This window comes from Rhododendron vialii, chromosome 9a, assembly GCF_030253575.1.
Source record: "Rhododendron vialii isolate Sample 1 chromosome 9a, ASM3025357v1".
In the NCBI taxonomy this organism is placed as follows: Eukaryota; Viridiplantae; Streptophyta; class Magnoliopsida; order Ericales; family Ericaceae; genus Rhododendron; species Rhododendron vialii.
In genome coordinates this window covers 8,607,018-8,618,127 of record NC_080565.1, presented here as the reverse complement: position 1 = coordinate 8,618,127, position 11,110 = coordinate 8,607,018, and the positions used below count along the sequence as shown (strand labels likewise).

The 11,110-nt window shown below is 38.5% G+C and overlaps 1 protein-coding gene across 1 annotated transcript; it reads left to right on the top strand.

Annotated features, from left to right (window-relative positions):
• The first annotated feature begins 1,130 nt into the window (after nucleotides 1-1,130).
• On the top strand, nucleotides 1,131-8,394 carry LOC131300380 (probable pectate lyase 8). Its single transcript, XM_058326179.1, has 7 exons — nucleotides 1,131-1,382; nucleotides 1,912-1,968; nucleotides 3,358-3,429; nucleotides 5,481-6,126; nucleotides 6,445-6,548; nucleotides 6,883-7,021; nucleotides 7,499-8,394. The coding sequence occupies exons 1-7, from the start codon at nucleotides 1,276-1,278 to the stop codon at nucleotides 7,718-7,720; spliced, it is 1,347 nt and encodes a 448-aa protein (XP_058182162.1). The 5' UTR covers nucleotides 1,131-1,275; the 3' UTR covers nucleotides 7,721-8,394.
• Nucleotides 8,395-11,110: the final 2,716 nt, after the last annotated feature.

Genomic DNA, 11,110 nt, shown 5'->3' with positions numbered 1-11,110 from the left:
CAACACAATCCAGTATAAGCATTTCAAATGATTGGGTGCATCACCAAACCTCAAGGGGTTCAAAATCATTTCTCAAACATGGAGGGGGAATATGTACATAAGAAAAACCTTTGGGGGTGTCAGTGATTTTTACCTTAATTTCATGGAGTATATAACATTGCTACGTACATAATATTAGCATGCATTTTTTCATAATATTAGCATGCATTTTTTTTTTACAAATTTTTAACTAAAACGATTAATAGTGTTAAACTCAAACACTATACAATTTTAAGCTGATTGAATCAATGTCAGATATATGACACATTTATTGACATAAATGTTTTAACATGAATCAAAAATAACAAAGCCCAAAATGACATAACTCAAACACAATATGATACGACACTACATGGACGATAACCATTACACGAGCATAAAAATTCAGTGCCCCTTGAACACCACATAAAGGTATCCAAACCTTTTTCTACCACAAAAACGTGTGATAGAGAAAGAGTTTGGGGTGGCGCCCCAAAGACAACTTTTGTTAGCTTGGGAATTTCCGTACCATATCGAAACGCCATGGCGACCCGTTACGGTGCACACGTGGCACACGAAGCTTCCTCTGTTAAAAAAGAGAATTCTCAGTGTCGGTTGGGTACCATGTCCACTTGACTGAAGTGGTACCCGAGCAGGCACATCCAAACCATTCAAAAGTGTATTGGACGGCTCAGATTAAGACACACTCTCTCCTTTTTCTCTCTTCAAATTCAAGCCGTCTAAAACCAAATAGACGATCCGAATGCGTCGAGCGGACACCACATAGTACCCGCTCAGCACTAAAAAATTTCTTGTTAATATCCAGTTGAGTGTCAGAACCGTAAATTCCTACGCACACACAGGCAATAAGAAAACCCTAGCACGTGAGCTGCCTCAGAGATGGCTAGAGAGAGAGAGTAGTAGAGAGGGACTAGAGAGAGGGAGCCGTTAGTGGCAGTTAGTGAGGTGGTTAACTTTTAGTGAAAAGGTTTAGCTAATTTAACCAAACCACGGTCGCACATTCCCCCCAGTTAAACTAACCCAACCAGGGCCGAAAACCGTTTTGGTTTGTTTCTAGTTAACGGGGCCATTAACGTTTCAGTCCCCAGAAAGTGTCTATAAAAGAGGTGCTTCGTTGTGCGAGCTTCGTCTACTCTGCTCTGCTTTTTCTTCTTCTTTTTCTCTCCTCGTTAATATTCAGTTCCTCCTTCAGTCCTAGAGAGAGAAAGCGAGGGAAGAGAGAGAGAGAGAGGGGTAATGGCAATGGCGGTCTCGAAGAAGTGGATTTCTCTGTGTTCGTTAATGGTGCTCGTGCTGGTGGTCGGAGTCACGGCCAGGGTACGAACGGACGTCTCTGCCGCTAGGTATGTCTCTCTCTCTCTCTCTCTCTCTCTCTCTCTCTCTCTCTCTCCTGTTTCTCTCTACTGTTTTACAGAATTCTGTGAACGAAACCTCTCTGTGTGTGTGTGAGAAATTATAACCTCTGTTTCTAAGGCCTTTTAAATTTGTTTTTAGGCTCGAAATTCCCTGTCCTGGTGGTATTTCGTTTCTTCTCTGCACTTAATTTTGTCAATTTTGAACAAATTCGGTTTCGAATAAGAATCTTTATCCTTGCTCCTTTTGCAAAATCTCCCTTCATTTATTCGATTCGACCAATTGCACTGCATTGGTGTCAATTTGTCAATAAACCTCGACAATTCACTCTCCGCTCTGTCTATTTCCTAAACCCTGTAACAATCTGGTTCTCAAACCCTACATTACTTGCAATGAGAGAGAGAGAGAGAGAGAGAGAGAGAGAGAGAGAGAGAGAGAGGTTTCATGGAGATTTAACGACGGCGTATTCTGATTCCAGCTAAGCATATCCTTTTTTTTGCTTTTGTTTTTCTATCGCAGGAATGCTGAAGCAGAGGAGTTACAGAGCTCTAACAACTCATCAATGGCGGCAACAAGGTCTGTACTAGTACCACCTAATCTTTTTCTCTAATAACGTTAATGCTACATTTCACCCAACTCCTCACAGCAGCCCTACATGGATCCCTCACCGTTAGATCCGTTAACCATACGTTTTGGCACGAACTTTCGAACAATCTCAACCGTTGGTTTGCCTCAGATCTTTGATTCTCTTTTCCGTTATTTGTTTCTTTCTCCCGGATTCCTTCGTTGCAGGAACAAATCCTCATTGGTCCTTTCAATTCCCCACTCCCTCGTTTTCGGTTATTCCACAATTATTCTTGATGTAATCGTTGAATTACCCTACTTCTCCGCATCGGAAAACAACTTAAATGGGTAGTTCTGTCATTTCCGTACTAGTACTAAAATGGTGAAATTTCGCACCGACGAGTCGCCTCGCACACGTTATCTCTAGGGTTTTCTCTCACTAGAATCAGAATAGCAGTTTACAGTTTTTTTAAAAGATTTTCATTATCCTGTTGCACAACGTACTCCCGGAGTTTTATAGTTTTAATTCTACATATGCATATTTACAGAATTACCCTCTCACTTGTTAGAGCATAAAGTCTTCGGCATTGATTTACTATTTCATAATCGCACGTGTGAAGGAACAAAAACAGGCATGCATTTGTTGAAAATGAGAGTGAAATTATTTACGTAATAATTTTCGCATTCTTCTTTTTCATGATCACATCCTTTTTTATATGTTAGTAGTAATTTATAACATTAACCTTTAATTTGTGTATTCTTTCACACATAGAAGGATAAGATTGTAAATTCACATAAAAAAAAAAAAGTACCAGTTCATTTATATTAGTACGAAAAAGTGTGAAAAATCCATTACCAACAATTTTCCTTTTTTTACCAAAAAATAAAAAACAATTTTCCTTTTTGTTCTCTCTCTCTGCATTTTACGGTTTCATCTGCACCTAATTGGTGCGCCTAACCCTTGAGCAGTGTGTCACTCTCTCTCTCTCTCTCTCTCTCTCTCTCTCTCTCTCTCTCTCTCTCTCTCCGCACTACTCACTGTTGCAGCGTACTTCCTGTCTTGTCCACCTTTTTTGCACTACCAGCGGTCTTACCGGATAATTGTCGGTTGTCGTGTTTAAACTACCCACATGCCCTCTCTGTCAAACAAAACGTGGGCCGGTCCGTGGTGAAAATGGCGTTTCTTTCAATATTGCCCCAATTGGGTGCGATTCAGAATAAGCAATAAGTAGTTGTGATTGTTCAAAAATAGTGTAGTGTGATATAGTGTCGGTTCGATCAACGGTTGTGATGGCCATTGTCTATTATTGGATTGATAATTGTAAGTGGGTGTGTTATTATTAATGGGTTTATTGCCCTGTTATGGTTGATGGAATTTAATGGAGTTTTTTGCTGTTTTAGGTCGGAAGAGGTTGGGGCTTTGAATGAGCATGCAGTTGATAACCCAGAGGAGGTTGCTTCAATGGTTGAGATGTAAGCCCCACCCCCCCCTCTCAAATTTAATTCATGTACATTTGATTTCAGTCGAACCCTTTACTCGTACTGGACGTTAGAGCTGTAAACAAGCCGAGACGAGTTCTGTCGAGTTCGAGCTCGGCTCGTTTAGAGCGTTAACGAGTCGAGCTGAACTCGATCGTGAGCTGCTCAGTTCATTTACATTTTCACTGAACGAACATTGATAATGGGTGAATGTGGGGTAAACCCAACGCATTTTTTGTTTATTGGATTATATTAGGATTTTCTCTCCCAATTCTCGTGTGATTCAACGAACGAAAAAACGTACCAAAATAAATGGTACGTACAGACAAAGCCGGATATGAAGAAGTTTTGATGGTAGGTTAGGCTAGATTTAGTCATGGCCCTAATTCTTTACTGAACATTGTCAATTTAAATGACCCACGTCAATATCTTTTTCTAGACATATATATTGAATTGGTTATAAATTTTATTTCAGTGTTTAGTGTGCATTTTTGTATAAAAATTTCAATTTCCTTCACTTCTAAATTTTTAAATAAGTGAATTAGTTGAGTGTGTCAAAATCTAAATTGCCTTTACATGTGACGCCATGTACAATGACACTATCATTTTTGACCCATCCATATTCCATGCTATAAAGTTGTGATTGGTAACGTGTAAATTAATCCTCTCTCTTTACTCGTGATAGCTTCGTCACCCATGTGTTGCCACAGACCAAAAGTATGTCCAACCTTTCCCCCTCTTCTGCATTGAAAAGAAATCACAACTATAACCAACCCAGATTTGGCCAATTTCTTGAATAGACTAAATTGAACTTGCCCAAAAAAAAAAAGAGGACTAAATTGCACTTGTAAAATGACAAAATACACTGAATTGCAATGTTGTCGTTGCCCTATTTTGTTTGAGGACTCGTACTCAGTAAATGTACTCTGATACATTTGAAAGGGCTCAAAATAAAAATATGAGCAAGCAAAATAGAAGGAATGAAGTCATTATATAATAAGCGAATGTTGGGTATTAGAAATCTGGCGCATTTCGACTAAATTACGCAAGTAAAATGACAAATTGTACCTAGATTTTTCCGTTGCATAACGACAAACCCTACAAAGAGTTCCCTGTTAGAGGGTTTTTGGCCGTTGCAAATGAAAGAGACAGGTATTTGGGAGAACATGGGGGACAATTGCGTCCACCGACGCACGAAATCTCTCAGCATATATACATTTCTTGTGTATTTGTATAGCTTGAGTACATTACGTGAATTAGGAGAGAAGTGTTCGGCGGCAACACACTTTTGACTTTCATTGTATTTATGCATAGCTTGGTACGTTATAAAACTTATATCTATTCGGCTATGCTCCATGATTGGTCAACGTATTCCTGATCGAAACAGATATATTTGAAAACACATATAATTTGAAAATAATGGGTTATAGTAGATTTGATCTAGTGTTTTGGATTCATTATTTTTAAGATAAATGTGTTTCGATAAGGTATTTCATAATATCTGATGAAGCTGGTTTTTTACATACTCGTTCTACGCGATGAGCTCTACGATTAATCGAGGTGAGACCGGGCCAGGCCCCACTCTGTGGGGCAGCACGGTGAAGGGGCAGCACCATCCCATCGCCCCGTCGTTATAATACTCACATAGGCCAAATTGATTCATAAAAAAAAGCAGAGGAAAATTGTTCCACTCTACGGTTAAAAATTCATCTTAAAAACTAGACCAAATCGATTCTTCCTTCACGTTAGACCAAATCATGATATCATTTTGGAACAGATCTATGATTGAGTAAATACTGCAGTAATTGTTAGCGAAAAACATGTTAACTGTTGTGTTTGGTTTGTGTTTTGAAAAGTTTTTTGAAAAATAGTAGGGGTAATAAGTGGAGAGAGATAAAGAGAGAAATATTAGAAGTAGAAGGAATCTAGGGGGAATTTTTTGAAAAATTCTTTTCAAAATGCAAAAAGAACAAGGCAAAATCACTAAAAATCAATTTTGAACTTTTAATTTCGGTTATGATATCAATTCTTTTTTAATTGAGCAGGAGTATCAAGAACAGCACAGAGAACCGCCGTAAACTGGGTTTCTTCTCCTGCTTCACGGGCAACCCCATCGACGACTGCTGGCGATGCGACCCCACCTGGCACCTCCACCGCAAGCGCCTTGCCGACTGCGGCATAGGGTTTGGCCGCAACGCCATCGGGGGCCGCGATGGCCGCTTCTACGTCGTCACTGACCCCTCCGACACCGACGCGGTCAACCCAAGGCCTGGCACCCTCCGCCATGCCATCATCCAAGACGACCCGCTCTGGATCATCTTCGAGCGCGACATGGTGATCCAGCTCAAGCAGGAGCTGATCATGAACAGCTTCAAGACCATAGATGGACGTGGGGCCAACGTGCACATTGCCAATGGTGCGTGCATTACGATACAGTTTGTCACGAACGTGATTGTGCATGGGTTGCATATACATGACTGTAAGCCGACTGGGAATGCCATGGTGAGGAGCTCACCCGAGCATTTTGGGTGGAGGACTATGGCGGATGGGGACGCGATATCGATTTTTGGGTCGAGTCATATCTGGGTTGATCATAATTCCTTGTCTAATTGTGCTGATGGGCTTGTTGATGCTGTCATGGGGTCTACGGCGATTACCATTTCCAACAATTACTTCACTCACCACAATGAGGTATGTTCAATTAGTACCATATTTTAACTTGGTTCTCTTTATGTTCAATGAAAAATGATGTGGAAAACATCCAGTACAATGCCAATTTCGTTAACAGGTCATGCCATTATAATGCAAAAATAGAGGGACAAAATGGGTTACAACTTAATTACTCAATTTCATATTTTTGTATACATGTTTTAACCCTTATTTTCCGCATGTTTAACTACTGCAGAGGAGCTGTGGTTAGGATTTTTCTTGTTAAATTATGACCCATTTTTTGTTTTAATGGGGAAGACTAATTAGGATATATTTCATGTTCTCTGTGTAATGGAAAAGGTGATGCTGCTGGGACATAGTGATTCCTATGTGAGAGACAAGCAGATGCAAGTCACTATCGCGTACAACCATTTTGGAGAGGGTCTTATCCAGAGGATGCCGAGGTAATACAAAATCTGACCTTTCATGTCAAATTAGAAGATTTTCTTTATCTTTATAGTATCTTAAATTTGAAGTCTTGTGTTTATGGTGCCTTATCTTTTATATCTGTGGTTTAAATGCAAATTAAACCAACGATAGGAAAACAAAGGAATTTGGTAAGAAAGCAATAGAAGTATGAGGTTTGTTGTATCCCGGCATAGTTTCAAATCACGGTCGGCATCCAGCCTTCTAATGTTGGGTTTCCTGATTTCAGTGCATCTGATATGAAAGTGTTCTAAAGCTGAGTTTCCTGATTTCATTGCATCTGAAATGAAAATGGTTTTTGAAAAATTGCAGATGTAGGCATGGGTACTTCCATGTGGTAAACAATGACTATACTCACTGGGAGATGTACGCCATTGGTGGAAGTGCTGAGCCCACAATCAACAGCCAGGGTAACAGATACCTTGCCCCAACCAATCCATTTGCAAAGGAGGTATTGTTGAAACTCCCCAAGTCTCTTTCTTGTGCCCATTTGTTTTTCCCTGTCAAGGATGAAAACAAATATACACATGAACATACGTACTTGTATTTAATCACTTTGCAGCAAGTATCAAATTCCATTTCCATTTCGGTGTGTTATTTCGGAACATTTCGGAAATCTTCATGAGCATATGTTTTGGAAACATTTCAACAGGGACAACAGGATATTGGAAAAACAAAATCAACATTGACACAACTCTTGTTTTGCAATTTTCCATTGTTTTTGGTTGTATTTCGCTATGTTTTAACGTCTTTCGCTTGAAACCCTGAAATTTTATTATTCCACTAGAGTGTCATTCTGCCTGTTAAGTCTTAAGGAATGGAAACGGTTTGTCTGTTTTGACAAAAACAAATGGAAACATTTTGCCCTTGCGTTACGGTGAATTTGAATATTGGATCTCATTAAGTGTTGATGTTTGGTTTTGGGCAGGTGACAAAAAGGGTGGAGACAGCTGAAGATCAATGGAAGGGTTGGAATTGGAGGTCAGAGGGTGACATGATGCTTAATGGTGCCTATTTCACTGCATCTGGAGCTGGTGCCTCAGCTAGCTATGCAAGAGCTTCAAGCCTTGGGGCCAAGTCTTCCTCCATGGTGGGCTCCATAACTTCCGGGGCTGGCGTTCTTGGCTGCCGCCGCGGCCACCAGTGCTAGCACTCACCTATCAATATTACCTAAAATGATATATAAGCTCTATTTGTCGTCTTCTTTTTTTTCCATTTTTTTCATTAGGCTTCCACTTTTGCGGTCATATATAGCCCTACTCCGTACCCACATTCCACCACTGTTTCTCCATCCCCGAATTGTTTTACCCATTTTGGCAAGTGTACATTTTTTACACGTGTCATCATTTATACCACCAAAATACCCTCATTTCATATTGTCCTGCCATTGTTGCGCAACCTCGACCTGCTTCAATTGAAAAAAAGAAGTCCCCAACGGCCATCCCAGGAGCAGGTGCAGAAGCGTTGTTCATTTCTTTGTTTACCCTTTTTTCGTCTATCTCAAGATCTCCTTCACCAGCATACGCTTTGTTACTCGTCTGCCCTAGTTTTAGTGCTGCTGCTTCTGCATATTGTGTTGGCTTCTGGGTTTAAAGGAAACTGGTTGGTTTTGCTTAGTCTTTTTTCTTCTTTGTTTTCTTCTTTCGTGAGTCATACAGGATATAACAGTGTGAATGTCAAACAATAGAGTTATGAAGAAACTTTGGTTATAGATATGATGATGCATATAATATAGTAGAGACAGTGAGGTCCTTGTCTTTGCCCCCATTTTGTTTTGGCTTTGTCATTTTCAATGGAAGCAAATACTTTCCTTTGGTTGTGCAATGTGGTTTTATCTACATACTAATGCATTCTCCTCTGTTATGAATGGAAGCAAATCCTTTCCTTTGGTTTGTGCAATGTGGTTCTCTGATTCTCTCTACATACTTATGCCTTCTCCTCTGTTTGACATTTACAACAATTTCACCCTAAGTGTCCACAATTTCATCATTGCGGTCACTGGATGTCTACCCGTTAACTTCAATATTTCGGGGTCAGTCAAGTTACACGTAAAGTGGTCCAGACACTCGATTGTATGTATAGAAAAATATAGTGTTCAATTATATATATATATATATATATATATATATATATATATATATATATATATATATATATAAGAAACACTAGTGTTTAGGATCTGACGCTGAATTCATCTTCGTGGGTACTATTAGGCCTTTTCTCTAAATGGAATTGAGTGTCGTCTACCCAACATTAGAAACACACTTTTTTTTTTACAAGTGTTTTGTGATTATGTATTATTTTTATGTGCACCAACCAGAAAAACAAACAGCATTAAACCCATATGATGGCTGTCGGATTATGTTTCCTTGGCCAACCAAAATGAACATTCAGCGGCAAATGGGTTGGAAACTTTCTCGAGTTGGGAAATGTCTGCACTTTTTATAAATGATATTCCAACCCCAAAATGATGAGTGGGATCTAGAAGAAGCATAGGATACTGATCTTCACATTTCTTCCCATTCCTAGTTGTAGGGGTGAGCATGGATCGGATTGGTCTGGTTTTATAGTAATCCAATAACCAAACCACTACTTACGGATTATGAATTTAGAGAACCAAACCAATCCATAAAATTCATAAAACCAAACCAATCCAAACCATTCAAAGGCGGTTTGGTTTCGGTTTTAAACCGCGGTTCGTTTAAAATTGAGATATCATTACTATAAACTATTTTAAGTACTTAAAATTGCATAGATAACTTAAACTAAAAGTTATATTGAAATTAATATATTAAAATCATCAAAACTCACTAACATCAATCAACTAAATAAGAATAGAATACATTAGAAAGTAAGTTACCGAGATAAAAGAGTAGGAAATCACTTTACTAAGCCCAAACCATGTATGCTTAGCATAATGAAATTGTAGGAATAGGAAGTTTAGGAAATTAATATTGAAAGTGAAAGAAAAGAATAGGGTGGTGGAATAGAGTATTAGATAAGGAAATTAAGTTTATTAAGTATATCTAAACAAATTATATACTACTATATGTGTGTGTGTCTATCACACGGTTCGGATTGGTTTGGAACCAGAACCATTAACGTAAATCCATAAACCAAACCATTTAACACGGTTTTTATTTTTTTTAAACCAAGACCTAACCACATCATTAAAAAACCAAACCAAAAGGTGCCGTGGATAAGTTATTCATAGCTCCGTGCAGTCTCAGCTGTGCAAAAGTGTTTTGGACGATCCGGATTAAAAGCAATCGATTAACGGTAATAGATTTATTGATTGTTTTTAATCTAGATCGTCCAAAAGTGTAAAACACTTTTGGACGGCCGAGATTGAGCGCCGTAAACCTTATTCACGGCTCCTCCGTGAATAAGATTTTCTCTAAAAAGATTACAGGCTATGTTTGAGCACAATACAACAATGTTCATAAGTTGTATTTCTAGACTTTTTGTTTCTTTAATCCACTCTGTATATAGTTATCAATGAACTTCTTGCATTGAAATGAATTGAATGCCAAGTTTATTACTTAATTTCATTTAACGATATAAATTGATACTCCCTCCGTTCCTAAATAAGTGTCCGGCGCGAAAAACTAGGCTTTACAAAACATGCATATTTTTTATTAAAAAAATTAGTTTTTTTTTTACAATCTAATAGAACTCATTGCTATCTATTGATTTGTGAAAAAAAATTAATATTTTTAACGAAACAAATGCATTTTTTTGAAAGCCTAGTTTTGCGCGCCGGACACTTATTTAGGGACGGAGGGAGTATAAATTAAGGTCTAGAATGAAAGAAAGATATTTGAAAAAGAAATTTGCATTGAAATGAATTGAATGCCAAGTTTATTACTTAATTTCATTTAACGCTATAAATTGATATAAATTAAGGTCTAGAATGAAAGAAAGATATTTGAAAAAGAAATTTATGTTGTGACTCTCTCTCTCTCTCTCTCTCTCTCTCTCTCAAATCGACCACTCCTTAGGAGATTTTTTTTTTAAATCGCCGGAAGTCGGCAATATCAGAATAGTTAGATTTTTTATAGTTAGATTACACCTTGGAAGAGAAGTTAAAACTCTTGACTCCATTTCTCCTGGCACCTAAGTGCAACTCTAATAGGGTTGGGCCGAAGGCCTCTAAGGATGAACCAATAATTCACAAACATAAACACAAAGAAACAACAACAAAATGTGGGAGTGAAAGTTGTGTTAGCTAGTAAACTCTAATTCACTGCAAAGGCAGTGGGAAATATAAATCCAGAACCCATGAAAAGTCCAAAACACCTTCCCAACCCAACCACTGGACTTTCGGGACCGCATATATAAATGGGGTGTTCCAAATTTCACATGGGCAGAGAGAATTAAGAGCAAACATTTCAAATCCATAGAGCCTTAATGCATGTGAGGGGTGGGACACATAAAAACACATTGAGGAGTTCCTCTCCAACTCCACTAGAAACCGGAGGGGTCCATAAAACTGACTAATTACCAAATTAGCACACGCAAAACTCTGTAACTATGTGTG